Consider the following 20,360-nt stretch of genomic DNA (forward strand, 5'->3'; position numbering starts at 1 on the left):
CTGAGCTCTGTGACCTTGGGCAAGTTGCTTAACTTCTCTGAGCCTTCTTTCCCAACTATGAAATGGAGATGCTGTATACTTACTTTTTTACATTGCTGTGAGATAGGAGCTCACCACCTGTCAGTGTCTTCTTATTGTTGGGCACTTGATGGTTCATAAGTCCTCTTTATTACTCTAACCTCAGAGAAATTACCCCCATTTTACAGATGAGGAAACTGAAGCTTACAGAGGGTCAGTGACTTGCCCAGGTCACAGGCTGGTAAGAAGCAAAGCTGAGTCTGAAAAGCCTATTCCTGACTCCCGAGCTCAGGGCCTGGAAGGTTTGCCCGACCTGTGCAGGGGCCACCCCAGCCCTCATGCTGGAGCCTGGTGTGACTCTGGGACAGGCCTCTTCTCCCTTCACTGTTGTACTTCTCAGCCTTTAGACATTCCCCTCTGTGTCTCAGAGAGGGGGGTTGTGTCCTTTCTTTAGGTAGGGAGTTGGTGGTTTTGTTTTTGCTTTTTATTTTTAGATCAATGACAATCTTTCTTGGCTGGTTGAAGGGCTTCAGGGTCCGGAATTCTCTATTTGTTCTAAATTTCAATAATAAAGCAAAAATAATATTAATAATAAATAATAAAATATAAATAATAGTGAAAATAGTTATAAAACAGGAGTTAAAATAGTATGCTAAAAAATATCTAACACAAAAGAAGGCAGTCAAGGAGAAACAGAACAAAAGAGACAGGAGACATGTAGAAAATAAATAGCAAAATGACAAATTTAGTAATAATATCAATGTTAAACTCCGCTAAATGTGAATAATGCTTTTTTTTTTCTTTTTTTTTTTAATTATTTTATTTTATTTTTTCCCCCAAAGCCCCAGTAGATAGTTGTATGTCATAGCTGCACATCCTTCTAGTTGCTGTATGTGGGACGCGGCCTCAGCATGGCCGGAGAAGCGTGTGTCCTGTGCACCCGGGATCCGAACCCGGGCCGCCAGCAGCGGAGCGCGCGCACTTAACCGCTAAGCCACGGGGCCGGCCCTGAATAATGCTTTATAAGTCACAAAACACTTAATTTGCAGAACTCTCCTAGAAGGTGTGGGAACTACTGCCCCAGGGGTGTGGGGGGGACACCAAGGCCCAGAGGGGAAAGGTAGCTGCCCCAGGGCACCCGATATCCTTCCTTAGGCTTGGTGTCGCTCTTTGGTCAGCAGGTCCCTTCTCTGTGCTCAGTATAGTACTAGGTGCTGGGAGGGGGCAAAAGAAGTGACATGTCAGGGCCGCCTCCCCAGCAGTAGCAGCATAGAAGTTTAGAGACGGGGAGGTTGCGTCCAGCTGGTGGTCGTTGATGGGGTTGGAGCTGCCCACTGCACTGGGCCTTGTGCTCCAGCCTTGGCTTGAAGTTTCTGGCAGAGGCACATTCCGTTTCAACACACCCACCCCTTGCAGTGTCACGCAGTAGGGTCTGCAAACCCAATGTGATTGCATTTCCTATTGGGACGTGGACTGGTTCCTATCCACCCTGTGTACTCAGCTCAGACGGGACTTTGGGAGAGTGACCAACTCATCCCACTTTGCCCCATATTATCCTTGTTTTAAAATGGAAAGCCCTGCATCCTAGGGAACCATCAGTCCTGGGCAATCTGGTACAGTTGGTCACCTCCGGGGCCTGCCTGGCGAAGTGGGGAGGTATCTCGTGTGAGATTGTTATTGGCCCAGGGTTGGGCTCTGACTGAAGGAGAGCACTTAGAAGGCCTGTCCAGGATGAAGCCCCTGCTCTGGCCCTGCCAGGCTCCTGCCTGGACACGCTGAGAACTGCTCCAGCTGGGCAGTACATGTCAGGTGGGGTTTGCCCTATACTGGAAAATCTTGTTTGTCCCCCTCTTTGAAAACCATCTCCTCAGAGTCGATACTCTGTATGTCTTTACCAGCTAAGGAATTGTTCGGGTTTTGGTCTATGTTCCGGAGTTTGTGACAGGAGGTGAGGAAAAGGCTGAGGCCATAGTGAATCCCTTTTACTAGTCACCAGGCCTGGGCAAGTCATTGATTCCTCCAGCCTCAGAGTTTAATTGGGATAATAGTCCTGGGGGAGTTGTGAGACACAAATGGGATAACGAATCCCAAAGTGCTTTGTAAACCCCACTGTGAGAGGTCCTTAGGACACTGCATTGATGCCTGTTTCCCTCTAGAAAAAGCAGAGCTGCCTCCACTATGCAGCCCTTGGTGGCTCTGAGGACGTCGCCCAGGCTCTCATCCACGCAGGAGGCTGCACCAACGTGGCTGATCATGTAAGTGTGGGGGCCTGGATTGAAGGAGGTCCCCGCTGCAAAGTCTCCCCTGACCTCACTGATGAAGCACAGCAGGGAGAGACCCGTGCTTCAGGCCCCTGGGGTTGGGGGGGGCGCCAGGACCACGGGAGCTGGCAGCCCGTAGGCGAGTCAGATAAGCTCCTCGCTGGAACAGGATTAGAACCAAGCTTGCATTTCCTCCCAAGCGAATTATGTGCTCGTGTTCTCCACTCGTTTATCCACTGGGTCTTAGTAATGATTTTTATGTTACAGATCTAGCCTCTTGGTTGTTCATTTTTCTCCTGTTACGTTGTGGTACACATACAGGAAGCACGTAACCTTGTGGTTAAGACGTGGACTTTGGTGTCAGACAACCTGGCTTCCAGGCCACTCACAAACCGAGTGACCTTGGGCAAGCTGCTTTGACCTCCCTGGGCCTCTGTTTCCGTATCTATAGGCACTATTATTATTCCCATTATATAAATGAGGAACTGTCTATTGTTTAAATTAGAAAGAGGTCATTTCTTATAGCTGAAATAAGTACTGTATTTAAAATTACTGTAAAAACAATATAACACAATTCATTGAAATATAGAGAAAAAAGGCCGAAAAAATCCCAACACCCTAGTAAAGCGATGACTTTTCTTTATTCTCTCCCAGTTTTTCCTCAAATGTAGAGTAGCACCTCCAGCTAGAAAGAATCCAGGCTAAGGCAGAATTCTGGAAAGGGGGAAGCCTACTTGTTTTTACCCATCAAGACACCAGAATCTTGACTCCAGTCCAGTGGAGTCTACCAGCCCAGGTGTCAGTTGTTGCTACATAGTTTTCCTAGTGCCCATTTTTAATGCCAGATGTGGTCCAGTGACTACGTCACACTTGACTTAACAGTTCCTCAACTGTTGGATATTTAAGTTGGTTCTGACTTTGCCACGATAAATAATGATTTCATGAACATCTTTATGGCATATAACTTTGTATTTCTTTTGCATTACATATGAATTCTCCAAACAGGATTTCTGGGTCAGGTGGTAAAAACATTTTTATGATTCTTGATGTAAGTTGCCAAATTGCTTTCCAGAAAGGTCAGACCACATAGCCCCCAGTAATTTATGAGTGACCTTTCACCAATATTAGGTATTCATATTTTTATAAATTTTATAGTTAAGTGATTCTTTGTTCTTGTTTTACCTTGAATCTCTTTGATTACTGTTGACCTTGTACCTTTCCCATTAATTCCTTTTTCTAGTTTAGATTCTTCTGTTGTGAGTTATTTCTTCAGAACCCTTGTCTCTATTGGTGGGTTTTTTGTTTGTTTTTAACCAGTTTCTATGAGATCATTACTCTTGGACCATCAGATATGTTGTTTGCTCTTACAATTTTTTGACATACTGAAGATGTAAATTTTTATGTAATCAATGGTATTTTTGACACAAGTTTTGAATTTTAATTTAGTAATCTTCTGGTTGTGATTAATTTTTGATGTTTCTCTTTAATCCTCCTAAAATGTATTTTTGTATATGGTGTGATATTTTACTCAACAGATGTTTTTCCCCCAAATTTTTATATTTTTATCTCAAATGCATTTATTAAATAATTCTAACATTTCTTAGTGCTTTTTTATTCCTTCCTTTATCACATATTTACCTTTTGATATAGGGTGGGCTCTATTTCTGGGCGAGTGATTCTCTTTCAATAAGTCCTATGTCTAATCTTGAGCTGGTACCATGCTATTTTAGTTATTGTTGCCTTATAATGTGTTTTAAAGTCATAAAGCCTAGTCTCCCTTAATTTTCTTCTCTGTTAGTGTAATCTTTTATCCTTTTATATTCTCACATGTTTTTTCTTCCAGTTGAAATTTAAAGTAATTTTGTCAATTCAAAAAAAATCAATTTAAGATTTATATCAATCACTAAAATACTATAATTAATTGGAGATAATTAAAATGAATTTAATATTTAGTCTTCCCATCTAAGAACATATGTCTCTCTATATATTCAAATATTAATTTGTCTACCAATAAAGTTAAACTTTAGAAGCGTAATAAAGTAATAAAACGTAAAAGGAATTTTAGAAAACAGAACAAAATCATCCATATTTCTACTACCCTGGCACAAATATTCTCGTTTATTTACTCTATACCAATCTTTTAAAAAAAATGACCTACTTTAGTATAGTTAGAACTATAATATACATATAATTTTGGGCCCAGATAATCATGAGCATTTCCGTGTTCCTGCATAGCTATTGATGATATTTTGTCTGTTGAACGGAGACACCATGATTTATTACCTTTTCAACTATCGTAAAGCACCAAGTTTACTTGGCAATACAAGAAGCACAGCTTTATGCATGTAACTTTTCTTTTAGAAAGATTCCCAGAGGTGGAAATTTGAGATCAAATCTTGTGAACATCTTTCTAGCTCTTGATATATAAGCCAAATCACTTCCTAAAAGTCTTGTGCCAATATGCAGAGCCACTAGCAGCGTGTGGGTTGGCCATTTCTTAGTCCTCTCACCAACGTCGTATATTATGTTTTATATTTTCTCCCAACTAAAAGAATAAAACCTAACATCCCTCATTATTGTCTTAATTTGCATCCCTTTGATTATTATTGAAAGTGAACATCTTTCCATTTGTAGTGAATTGCCTCTTCAAATTGTTTGCCCATTTATATAGAGGGATCTAAAATGATGTTTAAATTAGTTTGTATGTGCTTTTTATGTAATATATATAAGCCTTCTACCTCCAGTGTCAACAACAAAGATTTCTTGGTAGGCTGCTTCCGTTTTGACTGGTTTTTCCGCCTATTTATTCATTTATATTATTTTTACTTGTTATATTTGCATTTTTTTTAATATCAAAAGTAACCTGCTGGTAGTAATAGTGTCAAAAGACACAGACCTAAAAAGTGAAGGCCCTCACTTCTCTCCTCTGGCTTTGTGTTTTACAAACAGAGGTGCTTTTTTCCCCAAAGAAATTAAATCTAATGATTTTTTAATTTGCTTTTTCTTATATTGTTTCTATGCTTGGAAAATGAATCTCCTTCTTGCCCATAATTTCAAAATAATTTGTTTTCTTCTAATTTTTCCATAAATTGATTTTTAAATATCAACTTTTAAAAATCAATTTTTAAATATCCATGGTATCAAATAGGGATCAATGTGTATTTTTCCCTCCAAAATTACTAACTAGTTATCTCAGTACCTCTTATTGAATAAGCAAATACTTCAATTTATTGGGTTCTGCTTTTTAAGAGACCATTCTCTTACAATGAACTGTTTAATGTGGGATTTCATGCTCTTTCCTGCCCTAGTTGAGGGCTGACCCAAATAAATACAGTCTGCCATTCTAGTATCTCTTCCTCTGTTCACTCTTCTAAAAGAGCAGACACTCCCATCCATTCCCCCATCCCTGACACTTTTGCTTTCTTCTTAGCATTTGGCACTAACTGATAGGTTAATTTGTTTATGTTGTTTATTGTCAGTTTTCCCCAGTAGAAGGCAAACTCCATGCTGTTGCTGCTGATGACAGAGGTTTTGTCCATTGTGTCCACTGCTGGATCCCTGGTACCTAGAACAGTACTTGGCACACAGTGGATGTTCGATACATACTCATTGAATGAATGAATACCAAGTAAACATTCACCTACTCCAGCCATCTCTATCTGCTGGTCCGGGAGGTCCCAATGCTTCCCTAGCCTCCAGCATGGATGGTCCCCTGCAGCTGATGGGAGGCTGAAGAGCCAATATCCTGAGCCAACACCTGCAGCACAGGGCTAGTCCTGGTCTCTTTCAGGGATGCCTGACCTTGTCCTTTCAGATTACTGCAGGCGTGGCTCATACACATAGCAACAGGTTTTTTGTTTTAACTATTTATCTTTTTTTTTTTCTTAAACAATTGAAGTTCAAAATAGCTAAGAACACTCTGAAAGAGAAAAGTGGGGTCGGGGAGTTGGCCTGAATCCACATTTATAAAAGATTGATTAATTTGTTTATACAAAAATAAAAACATTTTGCCTGGCAAAAGAGACTATAAGCAAAGTCAAAAGCCAAATGACAAACTAGAATGAAAGCTAAAGGGTTGAGTCTTTCTAATATATAAAGAGTTCCTACAAATCATTACCAAAAAAAAAACAAACAACCCAAGAGAAAAATGGCCAAAGGATATGCGCAACATTTGGTAGAAAAGGAAATACAGAAGACTCTTAAGGGAAATGTGAATTAATACTACATGGAGATAAAATTCTTCACTCATTAGATTGGCACAAATCCAAATGTTTTGCCAAATTTGTTGACAAAGCTGTGGGGAAATAGGCACCCTCATATATTACCGGAGCGAGGATAAATTGGTACAGTCCACACAGAGAGCAATTTGGCAATATGTATAAAAAGTGCAAATGCATTGCCCTTTGACACGACAAATCTAGGAATTTATTCTACAGATATAGTTCCACATGTGTGGAATGATGTATGTACAGATTTTTGCTGCAGTATTGTTTGTAAGAGCAAAAGATTGGAACCCACGTTTAAATAGGAGACAGTTTAGTAAATTATGGTCCATCCATGCAATTGAATACTATACAGCTATAAAAAAGAATGAGGAAGTTTTTAAAAATATATACTTATATGGAAAGATCTTAAAGATATAGTTTTGCGAAAAAAGCAAGATGCACATTCTCTAATAAAGGGTACCAGGGCTCCGTGGAGAAATCGCTGATTCTAGGACTGCGGCAGGAAATATATAGCATGAGTCTGGAGCACCTTGTGACAAAAGTAAAGAAGTGCTCCATAGGGGCTGGCCCCGTGTAACAGTGTTTAAATGCAAGTGCTCTGCTGCTGGTGGCCTGGGTTTGGATCCCGGGCGCGTACTGACGCACCGCTTGTCAGGCCATGCTGTGGTGGAGTCCCATGTAAAGTGGAGGAAGATGGGCACGGATGTTAGCTGAGGGCCAGCCTTCCTCAGCAAAAAGAGGATTGGTATGGATGTTAGCTCAGGGCTGACCTTCCTCACAAAAAAAAAAAAAAAAAGTGCTCCATAAAAAACAACGTGATGCACACACCTACTGGAATGGCCAAAAGCCAGAACACTGACAACACCAAATGCTGGCGAGGATGTGGAGCAACAGGAACTCTCATTCATTGCTGCTGGGAATGCAAAATGGTACAGCCATTTTGGAAGACAGTTGCCACTTTCTTACAAAACTAAACATACTCTTACCATATGATCCAGTAATCAAGCTCCTTGGTATTTACCCAAATGACCTGAAAACTTATGTCCACACAAAAACCTACACATGGATGTTTATAGCAGCTTTACTCATAATTGCCAAAACTTGGAAACAACCAAGATGTCCTTCAGTAGGTGAATGGATAAATAAACTGTGGTATGTCTGGACAATGAAATATGATTCAGTGCTAAAAAGAAATGAGCTATCAAGCCGTGAAAAGACGTGGAGGAACTGTAAATGCATATTACTAAATGAAAGAAGCCAATTGGAAAAGGCTACATACTGTATGATTCCCACTATATGACATTCTGGAAAAGGCAGTACTGTGGAGACAGTAAGAAGATCAATGGTTGCCAGAGGTTGAGTGGAAGGGAATGAATAGGCAGAGCACAGAGGACTTTTAGAGCAGTGAAAATACTCTGTATGATATTATAACAGTGGATACATGTTATTATACATTTATCCAAACCCATAGAATATATAACACACGGGCCGGCCCCGTGGCTTGGCGGTTAAGTGCACGCGCTCCGATGCTGGTGGCCCGGGTTGGGATCCCGGGCGTGCACCGAGGCACCACTTCTCCGTCCATCCTGAGGCCGAGTCCCACATACAGCAACTAGAAGGATGTGCGGCTATGACATACAACTATCTACTGGGGCTTTGGGGGGAAAAAATAAATAAATAAAATCTTTAAAAAAAAAAAAAAAGACTATATAACACAAGAGTGAACCCTAATGTAAACTGTGGACTTTGGGTTATAATGATGCGTCAGTGTAGGTTCATCAATTGTAATAAACGTACCACTCTGGTGGGAGGATGTTGATAATGAGGGAGGCTATGAATGTGTTGGGGCAGGGGGTATATAGGAAATCTCTACCTTCTCAATTTTGCTATGAACCTAAAACTGCTCTAAAAAATAGTCTATTAAAAAAAAAAAAACCAGAATGATGAGGCTACGTCAAAAGGACATGGGAGCCCGTGGGAACCAACTGAAAGGGCTCCCAATGGTCAAAACTGGAACAATTGGAGCAAGATAATATATAAAGTAGTATTGGATTATAATCCACTGTATAAAATAAATATTTATGAGTCCATACTGATATAAATAAATGATTGATTGAATAAATAAGTAAATGGAGGAGAATAAACAAATCTCCCGTGCAGAAGAATTCCAAATAATTTATGTAGATACTATGACCTCCACCTCAAGGTGGAGCATAACTCTGGATTCCTTAAATGTGGGCTTTGCATAGTGACTTCCTTTCAAAAAGTACAGTACGCAAAGCGGAAAAAAGAGTAACCTTATGGTGGAGAAACCTGACACACACTACCTCAGCCAGGTGGTCAAGGCCAACATCAAGAGTGATAAGTCGTGTTGACAGCATGTCCCCTTAGTGTGGAGTGATGGAAATGACACTTTTCCTCTGTGCTCTTCCTCCCCCAAACCCATAACCCCAGTCTAATCATGAGAAGAAACATCAGACAAATCCCAATTGAGAGACATTTTACAAAATACCTGATAAGTACTCCTCAAAACTGTCATGGTCATCAAAAACAATGAATGTCTGAGAAACTATCACATTGGTTCGTTAATCATGACAAATATACCATACCAATATAAGATGTTCGTAAAAGGGAAACTGAGTGGGGTATTTGGGAACTCTGTACTATCTTTGCAACTTTTGTGTAAAACTAAATATATTCTAAAAGAAAAAGTTTATTTAAAACTGCAGAACAATATGAATAGTATGCGGGGGTTGGTGGGGGGGATGGTGAGAGACCTATACAGATATGCCTAACTGATTTTTTGTGTGTGTGTGAGGAAGATGAGTTCTGAGCTAACACCTGTTGCCAATCCTCCTCTTTTTTGCTGAGGAAGATTGGCCCTGGGCTAACATCCGTACCCATCTTCCTCTGCTTTATGTGGGACGCCTGCTACAGCGTGGCTTGATGAGTGTTGCGTAGGTCTGCACCTGGGATCCAAACCTGCGAACCCCAGGCCGCCAGAAGCAGAGCGCGGGAACTTAACCACTACACTATGGGGCTGGCCCCCACAACTGATTTTTTGACAATCGTGCAAAAGCAATTCAATGGAGGAAGGTTACATAGCCTTTTCAACAAATGGTGCTGGAGCAATTGCACATCAGCAGGCAGAAAAAGAGCCTCGAGGGGCCAGCCCGGTGGCGTAGTGGTTAAGTTCTTGTGCTCTGCTTCAGCAGCCCAGAGTTCACAGGTCTGGGTCCTGGGCGCAGACCTACACACCGCTCATCAAGCCATGCTGTGCCGGCATCCCATCTACAAAATAGAGGAAGATGGGCACAGGTGTTAGTTCAGGACCAATCTTCCTCAGCCAAAAAAAGAGCCTTGACTGAAACCTCACACCTTGTACAAAATTAACACAAAATGGATCATTGACTTAAATATAAAACTATAAAACTTTTAGAAAAAAACATAGGAGGAATATTTCAGGATCTAGGACTAGGCAAAGAGTTCTTAGACTTGACTCCAAAAATACGATCCTTGGAAGAAAAAAGTTGATAAATTGGACCTCATCAAATTAAAAATTTTTTGCTCTGCAAAAGATCCTTTTAAGAGAATAAAAAGACAAGCTACAGACCAAAAGAAAATATTTGCATGGGGCCCGCCCCGTGGCTTAGCGGTTAAGTGCGTGCGCTTCGCTGCCGGCGGCCCGGGTTCGGATCCTGGGTGCGCACCGAGGCACCGCTCCTCCGGCCATGCTGAGGCCGCGTCCCACATACAGCAACTGGAAGGATGTGCAGCTATGACAGACAACTATGTACTGGGGCTTTGGGGGAAAAATAAATAAATAAAATCTTTAAAAAAAAAAAAAGAAAATATTTGCAAATCACATATCTTACAAAGTCTAGTGTCTAGAATATATAAAGAACTCCTCTCAAAGCTCAACAGTAAAAAAAAATCATTTAGAAAATGGGCAAAAGACATGAAGAAACATTTCGCTGAAGAGGATATACAGATGGCAAATAAGCACATGAAAAAGTGTTCAACATTATTAGCTGTTAGGGAAGTGCAAGTTAAAACCACAATGTGATATTAATACAATAACACCAAATGCTGTCAAGGGTGTGGAGAAACCGGATTACTCATATGTTGCTGGGAATGTAAAATGATAACAGCCACTCTGGAAAACAGTTTTGGAGTTGTTTATAAGACCTAACATGCAATTACCATATGACCCAGCAGTTGCAGTCTTGGGAATTTATCTCAGAGACATGAAAACTTATGTTCATACAAAAACCTGTACTTGAATGTTCATAGCAGCTTTTTCATAATAGCCCCAAACTGGAAACAACCCTGATGTCCTTCAAAAGGTGAATGTAAAACAAACTGTTGAATATCCATACTGTGGAATACAACTCAGCAATAAAAGGAAGAAACTATTGGTACATGCAACAACCTTGGGTGGATCTCCAGGGAATTATGTTGAGTGAAAAAAGCCAGTCCCAAAGGTTACATGTTGTATGGTTCCACTTATATAACATTCTTGAAATGACAAAATAGAAGTAGAGAACAGATTAGTGGTTGCTGGGGGTTAGGAATGGGGATAGGGGCAGAGGAGGGAGGAGGGTGTGATTATAAAAGGATAACACAAGGTATCCTTGTGGTGATGGAACTGTTCTATAACTTGACTATGTAGTAGATACATAAACCTACACGTGATAAAATAGCAGAGAACTAAACACACCCACATACAAATGAGTACAAGTGAAACTGGGGAAATCTGAGTAAGGTGGTGGTTATTATCAATGTCAGAGTCCTGGTTGGGATACGTACTATGGTTTGTAAGACGTTACCATTGGGGGAAACTGGGTAAGGATACACCAGATCTCTCTGTATTATTTCTTAACTGCATGTGAATCTACAGTGATCTCAAAATAAAAATTTAATTTAAAAAAAGTTTTGCTTGTATATACATTAAAAAAGTGTCTGGAAGGATACTTGTAAAAGCAGTGACAGAGGTCACCAGTGGGGCTGGGGGAGAACTGATGGGTGACAGGGGTGGGAAGAAGGCTTTTCATTAGATACCTTTTGTTCTTTTTGGTTCTTTTGGTTTTTATAAATAAAATATAAAACAATTAAAAGCAATACTTGCTCTCTTTCCACTCCACTTTCCCACCACATTCCCCCAGACCTGTTTCCAGGACGACCGAGGCCACTCTAGTGTATTTGGTTGTTGTATCTCAATAGTCTCCCTCTTCCTGGAGAGCCACCATTATAGCTCCAACAAGTCTCCAGGCTCATCTGCGTCGTGCATGTGAGTCAGTTTCCTTTGCCCATTCACTCTCAGAACAGACCTTTTGGCCTGATTTTGATTTCACGCTTATCCGGCAATGTTCTGAGGACACAGTTGAAATTCTGTGGTAGTTTTACCTGGGTTTAAAATTTTTTCTAGATGTGTTTCAGAATATTTTTTGGCATTTATTGAAATTTGGGTTTGGGATTACATTAAACCTGTAAATAATATAAGAGAAAATGATCATCTTTATAATATTTTATTTTTTCACTAGTAATTTCTTGCCATTTCTTTATGTCTTCTTTTATATCCCTCAGTGATGTTATATAGCTTTTGGTTTGCCTTTGTCATATCCTTTTCCGATTATAACTTTCATAGACTTTATATTTTTTAGCTGTCGTTGTGAATAGAATATATTTTTAAAATTAATATGTCGTTTCATGTAGGCATTCAATATAGGAATGCTATATTCCTAGACTTGGGTGTTTTTATCTTCTATATGACTTTTTTATTAATTCTACTAGGGTTTTTTTGGAGGTGGAGTTAATAACTATTTTAATCTGTCTAGAAATACAATCACATTGCCTACAAATAATGGTATTTTTAAAATTTTCTTTTCCAATATTGAGAAACCTTTTTTTTTCCTGGCCTAAACTAGTAATGGCAATAGTGGGCATTCTTCTTGTTGTTGTGTGTGTGTGTGTGTATTCTATTCTGTAACCTTTTTATATTCAATATGTGAGGATGTTTTTCCACAATAAGTATCGCTCTATACCATTGATTTTACTGGCTCTGTACTGTTCCTCAGTGTGTGTGTCACTGTATCACCTAGAGGGAGGGATGGTGTGGCACCATCTCCACTTTGTCATGGAGTCAGGGGTCACCAGGGACCATTGGGGTGGAGTCTTTCAGCCTTGAGGGAAGTGCAAGTTAAAACCACAATGAGATATTACTCATTGGAAAGTGAGGCCTTGGATGAGTGCTGGATTTGGAGTGAGATCTCTGTTCTGGTCCTGGCTGGCTCTCTCATTCATTCATTTCATACATAAATAGTTATCAGGCACCTACCTAGGTGCTGGGGGTAGAAAGTCTTATAATACAAGGTCTCTATTAGCTATATATCCTTGGGAAAGTCGCTTAAGTTTTCTGAACCTCAGAGTTTCTGTTTGTAAGATGAAAATACTAATAAGAAGACCATCCCTGTATACTTCCTAGGTGCATGTGTGAATTAAATGAGATGATAGAGAACATGAAGATGCTGTTGCTAGAAGGGCCCTTAGCAAACATCGCTTGCCAGATAGAGTAGCAGAGAAAGGAAATGATTTGCCTGAAGTCACATAGTGAGTTCCTGGCATAGCGAGGTCTCAAACTTGACTCTTCAGGCCCCTGCCCACCTTGAGGATCAGTTTTGGCCTCTAGGGATTCAGGCTTTGGGGCTATAAATGCCTCAGGCTACCCATGTTGTCTGAGAAGCCAGAGGGCCAAACCCAGAAGCACTATACCCCTCGCTCCTCCCATCCTCCAGCACCAGCCTGCAGCGGGGCAGTCCTGAGACGGACCCATCAATTGATCCTGTGTCTCCCCCCTTAGCAGGGCGCCTCTCCTATGCACCTCGCTGTGAGACACAATTTTCCTGGCCTGGTGCAGCTTCTCATTGATGCCGGCAGTGACCTGGATGCCACCGACAATGTAAGTGGCTGCAGAAATCATCTGGGCCCCAGGGAGCCTCAGGGCACCCTCCCTCTGGCAGGGCTTGGCCACAGTCTCCTAGCACGGCTCAGAGTTGAGAAATTGTATTTTTAGCTTGTAAAAAGCCATTTAAATATTTGTTGAGGGTGGCATCATTTTATTAACCATTCCCCTGTTTTAAACATTTTGGTTGTTTCCAAGTTTTTGCCATGATATATGTAACTCTGCAGTAAACATCTTCCTACATTCAACCTTTTCCTTTCATTGATTTTTTTTTTCCTTAAGGAAAATTCCCGGGGCAGGGTGACTGGGGCAGTCTTGTGTAACAAGAGGCCTCCTAGTTCTGAAGTTGTGATCCGTCGGGAGCCCTTTTAAATCCCTGTCCCCACAATCCACCCCACAGCCATATAGTACACAGTGCCAGCACACACCACCACGAGTGGTGGAAAGCAGTTTGGCAGGATATATCATATACCTTTAAAATGATCAGTATCGGTACTTCTGAGAATTGAGCCTCAAGAAACACATATAAAGCCCAGGCGCAAAGATATTTATTGCAGCATTGTTTATCAGTCTTCAATTTGAAAATGACCCAAATATTTAATAATGGAGAAGTAGTTAGGTAAATTACAGTATAGACATAGACTATTGTGGAGCTATTAAAAATGGTTTTTATCAGAGTTTATAATATGTGGAAAGTGCTATGAAATGTAGAAAAATAGATGCAAAATGTATATATACAGAATGATCTCAAATATGTAAAACCAACAAAGAACATTCTGCATTAAAGAAAAGACTAGAAGAAACGAGGATCATTATGGAGGTTGACTTAGGTAGGCTAATAAGTGGTATTTTTTTGTTCTTTGCACTTTTTTGTTTTTACCAAGTTTTCTCTGGTGAGTATTATGTTTACGATTAAACCCAGCTTACCCCTCCCCCATAACATCTTAGAGAAACTTTGTCAAGCCCAGTTGGGAATATACCCACCTTGGTCCTGTACTGGCTTTGAGCCATGGGCCACCTCTACATGCTTTTCTGCTCTCCCGTCTCCTTGGCTTCTTCTGCAGAGGCAGCAGACACCCCTCCACCTTGCCGCTGAGCACGCCTGGCAGGACATAGCAGAAATGCTCCTCATCGCTGGGGTCAACTTACACCTGAGAGATAAGGTACCTCTGCTCACCACCAACCTCTCTTTCAAGTTTTCATGGCTCCCTCTTTGCCAGAGATCCTGCTCCAAATGCCTCCTACTCTTAGAATGTTCAAGGCCTCCCATCCTTTATATACCAACTCAAATGCAGCCTCCTCCAGGAAGCCTTCCTGCCCCTCTACCCCCTTCCCCTGCCTCCTCTGAGGTCCCTCAACACTTTCCCACCCCTCTCCTGGTCTAGGCCTGTGGTATGGTTGTCTTCTGTTTCATGGTCCCCTTCAGACTTTGAGCTCCTTGAGTCATTTGGTGGGGAAAGGGGAGAGGGAATGGAGGAGCAGCACATTGCCACCCCCCAACTCCCTACTTCTGGGAGAGGGGAAGCTTCCCTGATCATTGTGCCTCTGGGGTGGCTACCTCCCCAGGTGTGGAGGTCCGAGAAGTGTAAGGACTTGGTATGAGGCTGAGGAGGTCACAGGCTCACGAGATGGAGGGTGCTTGCACACGTGGCCCAGCAAGGCCAGCCCTTGGGATGGTGTGGGGAAGAGTTGGCGGCAGGGAATAGGCCTTGAGGTTGGACCTGGGAGGGGCTCCCTGCTTTGAGCTGGGCCCCAGGGCAGCTGGCCAAATGCAAAGAGGAGCTTCCCATCTCCCCGCAGGTCCCTGGGAGCAGTTGAGACTGGCACTGTGCAGGAGGCCTGGAGCAAAGGGCTGAGAGCCCAGGGGAGGGGAGCACTGGTTTCACCTGAGAAATAGGGCTGGTAACACCTATTTCACAGGTGGTGTTGAAGAGTTATGTGAGCTGAGTTTCATAAGCTCTAAGGCTTCCTAAATTCTAAAGAAACACACAAGGTGGTTGCTAGAATTATTATTATTGTCTTATTCTACCTGTGACTATTCCACATCCCTCCATATGCCCAGGAAGCCTTTCTGCTCTCCAGAGTAGACCTCAGGAAATCACTTTCTTTGGTTAGGAGGGTTTGAAGTCAGTGCTAGAGGCTACCCCACACCCCTCCTGTAGAAACTTGGGCTTCTCCCCCTTCCTTCTTCTTGCTTGCAGCAAGGAAAAACCGCCCTGGCAGTGGCCGCCCGCAGCAACCACATCAGCCTGGTGGACATGATCATAAAAGCTGATCGTTTCTACAGATGGGAGAAGGTATTGAGACCCTGCGCTTGGTCTCTCCATGTTGGAAAGGGAGTGGCCTTGGCTCCAGGTGGAACTGGCTATGAACCCCAGCCCTGACCAATTCAGGGGCCGCTCAGTTTCCAAGGGGCTGATAATCCCTACCTTACCTACAACCAGGGTGTTTTTGAGCACCTGGAGATGGGTGAGCATCCAAACCACACCGAAACAAGGCCACCTGAGTTCCATGTCAGTGCGGGGGTTCCACTGGACACTGCTCTTGCTCCTGGTTGATGGATGAATGAATGCATGCGTGCATGGGTGAATAAAGAGATGGCCAGTTGGTTCCATCTCACTGCCCTCTGCAGGTGATTGGAATGGCTGCTTGGGGTGTTGTGTTCAGGCAACTTTCTCAGCCCAGGAGGAAAGTGTGCTGGGATTGATTAGTGATGTCTGCTGTGGAGTTGGGAAAGAGGAGTGGCAGAATGTAAGGCCTGGCGTTTGCTGATCCAGTTGTCAGCAGTTGGGGGTGGGGTGGGGAGTTTTATGGTGTCTTTGAGGGTTTTTTTCATACACAGAAAATAATTTTTGCATTTACTTCAGTTTTTTTGTGTGTGTGTGTGAGGAAGATCAGCCGTGGGCTAACATCTGCCAATCCTCCTCTTTTTTTGCTGAGGAAGACTGGCCCTGGGCTAACATCCGTGCCCATCTTCCTCCACTTTATATGGGACGCCGCCACAGCATGGCTTGCCAAGCAGTGTGTCGGTGTGCACCCGGGATCCGAACCGGCAAACCCCGGGCCGCTGCAGCAGAGCGCTCGCACTTAACTGCTTGTGCCACCGGGCCAGCCCACATTTACTTCAGTTTTAAAAATCAATATTAAATTTATTAAATTACAAATTTAAAAACCTAGTTTTCCTTAAACTTTTAAATTCATTTTATGAATCTTATTCTATTTATACAACTAGTGAATTTTAACAGTCACTTTCAAGGAAGCCTTTTGATTAATGTTTGGTCCCATGTTTAAACTTGGTTAACTAAACTACCTTAAACATTTTAAACAAATTGAAGTTTAATATGATAGATTTTTAAAAGCACTTCAAATGTTTCCTAAATTCTTAAATTATCCTAGTAAATCCAATAAATTAAACCCATAAAGTGAATCTCAAATATCTGAAACATTCCAGTATTGTTTACAAATTTAGTAAACTTCTTACACCTCTCAAATAAAAAAATCACTATTCCAAAACCAATCAATAACACATTTCCATTGGAATTTTTAAAGATATTCTCTTTCATTGATATGCTAGATTCTTGCAAACATAACCCCTTATCATACGACAGATTACTCCTAAATGTAACCCCAAAATGCTAATATCAAGGGTTTGATGAATTGATTCATCTCTGTGCCTAATTCTAAACCACCTCAGGCTTTAGAATTCTCAACACTAAGGCAGCAGTGCACGTTAGAATCACAAATCCCCCTCAATACCCCAAATCAATCAGATTCTGCTTGAATTGGTGAGGGCCAAGCATCAGTAGTTCTTCACGCTGCCAGATGATCCCAATGTATAGACTCAGCTGAGAACACTGCTCTAGGGAAACGGTTTTTACCACCCAGATGAGAGCCGCGCCCCCAGGTCATCACTCACAGGTGACTGGCCAGACGCTGTTGACCAGGATGTAAGATTCAGAGCTTCAGCCCCCATGGTGATTTTTCTCACTCTGAGCTTTTTAACAACCAGAACTCTGCATCCACTTTCTTTAGAGGGGCTTACTTAGGCTTTTGTGGGTTTAATTTATGCTGTCACGTAATTCTTTTGTAACCTCTCATTTTATCACCTGGTTTGCATAGAAAGAATTCTGTAGCCCCACCCTTCACTGCTTGTTGGGATTCAGCATCCCAGTGCCTGATTCTTGCTTGCCTGATTTTAGCCACAGCTTCTGAGTCATTCTACTGACACCCATGCTATAAGAAGACAGAGAAAAGAGAGGAATTGGGAAGGCTTCCTGGAATAGGTGGCATGTGGGTGGTCTTTTGACTGTGGCAATGGGGTTAAGGACAGGAAGGTGAGAAAAGGAATACCGGATGGAGGAACAGTGTGAGCAGCTTGGGTTCCAGAGGTCATGGCAAGGCATAGAGTAGTGGACACTAAGCCCCAGGCCTGTGATGACGCCAGTTCCGGGTCCAGGCTCACAAGGGAGAGCCTGGCAGGAATTTCCCCCAGATAGCTGCTGCACTTTTGGGATCTGCCCCACAGGACCACCTCTCATGCAGGGACCCCAGTGACCCCTCTGGGAAGAGCTTGACCTTTAAGCAGGACCATCGGCAGGAAACACAGCAGCTCCGCTCGGTGCTGTGGCGACTGGCCTCCAGGTACCTGCGGCCCCATGAGTGGAAGAAGCTCGCATATTGCTGGGAGTTCACCGAGGCCCACATCCATGCCATCGAGCAACAGTGGACAGGTACCACCTTGCCTCTGCTACCCCAGAGCAACCAAAGGGCGGAGGAGTGGGGGCACTTGAGGTGGGTTCAGTTTTCTGTGCTTCTGGGGAAAAAGCCTGTGCAACCGACAGCCAAGCCACACCAAACCACATGCTGTTTCCAACACACCACAAGCTCTTTCACTCTTCCAGGCCTTTGCGCAGGCTGTGCCCTCTGCCTCTCCCTCCCCACTGACCTGTGAACTTCACATTCTTCCTGAATCAGCCAGAGCTGATACCCATTGTTCACACACTAAACTAAAGCCATTCCCTGTAAAAAGGAGAGGAGCTGCTCTTGCCCCTGTTATTTATCATCTTTTTGGAAATTTTGGCCCTGCTACTAAGGCATGAAACAGAAATAGAAATCAGGAGTGTAAATATTGGAAAGCAAGAGAGAGATTTATTAATTTCAGATGCTATAATTATATGCATAGAAAGTCCAGAAGAATCGTGAAAAACTCTTAGAATAAAATAATTCAATTAGGGGCCGGCCTGGTGGCATAGCGGTTAAGTTCTTGCTCTGCTTCGGTGGCCCAGGGTTCGCAGGTTCTGATCCTGGGCGCGGACCAATGCACCGCTTGTCATGACATGCTGTGGCAGCGTCCCACATAAAAAAAAGTAGAGGAAGATGGGCACGGGTGTTAGCCCAGCGCCAACCTTCCTCAGCAAAAAGAGGAGGATTGGCATCGGATGTTAGCTCAGAGCTAATCTTCCTCACAAAGAAAAAAAAATTTCAATGAAATGGTTAAATATATGATAAAATATACAGACACCATAGTATACCTATGTCCCATCAATAAGTGGGCAAAATATGTAAAGATATTTTTAAAAAGATATTCCATTTATAATAGTTTCATCTGGAAAATCTTAGACAAATATGAATGACACATATGAGTAAAACAAAAATTAGTTGAACTATAAAAGAAGACTTTGGTAAGTGGGATGACATTCTGTATTCCCAGCTTGAAAAAGTATAATGTAGATATTGATCTTTCCCAAATTAGATTAAAACTTTGATCCAATTTTAATCAAATGAAAATAGGAGGTTTTTGAAACTTGACTAAAGGATTCTACAGTTCATCTGAAAGAATAAACAGGGATTATAATTATACTAATTATATATTATAATAAATGAATATTCTGGGGGACAAAAGTGAAGAGGGTCTAACCCAACCAGACTTAACCGTTTATAAAGGTAAAATAATTAACAGAGACAGATATCTGACACGACAATGTGCATATCGCTTGGTGGTATAGAGCAGGGAGTCCACAAGTGAGCTCTGTTACAGATAAGAACTTTCAAGGGTGATAGAGGAGCACTTGCATATTACAGCGCTGAGGGCGAGGGCTAATGAATAAGTGGTGTTGAGACAGCTGGGTCAAATGAAACTGCCACACCAAGGGCAGCACTGAGGAAGCCCCTGCTGAGGGCCCGAGAGGACCAGAAGGTCAGAGGAGCAGTGGACAGCCTGACCTGGCCCCGACGGCTGTGCCTGAGCGTGTGTGTCTGCAGCTGGGAGAGCAGACCTGGTCCGAGTTTAGCAGGTTAACCACACACCAGCACTGAAGGGGGTAGGCACTTATTTTCCAAACATGCTTGTCCGTTGGAATCACCTGGGAAGCTCAGTACCTAGGCTGTACCCAGACCCAAGTACGTTGGACTCTCTGCGGGGCGGAGTGGGGGGACCCAGGTGTCAGTATTTGCTAAAGCTTCCCAGGTGTTTCCAGTGAGCACTTAACTGTTGAGAACCACTGGTGCAGGGGGAAGAATGTGGCCAGCTCTGTCTCAGTTTTCTCATCCGTAAAATAGGGCTACCTGCAAGCAAGGCACAGATTTTGTAGGCGGCCAAAGAAATGAAATGTACAGCTGTGTGCATCGTGGTACCACAACGAATGCCAGTGCTTTCTCTCTTCAGAGTGACACCAACAGGATGTATGGTGGATGCTCTGGAGAAAGCCTGGGCCTGGGGAGGTTCTAGGGTCCCTGACACAAAACCCCTGTCCCCACCCCATCTGAGGCTGCTCTTCCCCTCGCCCTCCCCATCTCTGGGCTGAGCTCCACTGGAGCACACAGAAAGGCCTGGTGTTCAGGAGGCTGTACCGGGCGGCATAGACACATGCTCAGACCTGGCTCTGGTGAGGCAGG

At 42.7% G+C, this 20,360-nt stretch overlaps 1 protein-coding gene across 1 annotated transcript in view; it reads left to right on the top strand.

Annotated features, from left to right (window-relative positions):
- ANKDD1A (ankyrin repeat and death domain containing 1A) overlaps window positions 1–20,360 on the top strand; it is a 45,880-nt gene that overhangs the window by 22,255 nt on the left and 3,265 nt on the right. The window contains exons 9-13 of the mRNA XM_087429076.1: window positions 2,175–2,273; window positions 13,365–13,463; window positions 14,531–14,629; window positions 15,668–15,763; window positions 17,992–18,196. Of these exons, the coding sequence (XP_087285202.1) occupies window positions 2,175–2,273; window positions 13,365–13,463; window positions 14,531–14,629; window positions 15,668–15,763; window positions 17,992–18,196 (598 nt within the window). The remainder of the gene's footprint in view (window positions 1–2,174; window positions 2,274–13,364; window positions 13,464–14,530; window positions 14,630–15,667; window positions 15,764–17,991; window positions 18,197–20,360) is intronic.

The sequence above is a fragment of the Ceratotherium simum genome, chromosome 3, assembly GCF_057802395.1.
Source record: "Ceratotherium simum simum isolate JZ-2026a chromosome 3, ASM5780239v1, whole genome shotgun sequence".
In the NCBI taxonomy this organism is placed as follows: Eukaryota; Metazoa; Chordata; class Mammalia; order Perissodactyla; family Rhinocerotidae; genus Ceratotherium; species Ceratotherium simum.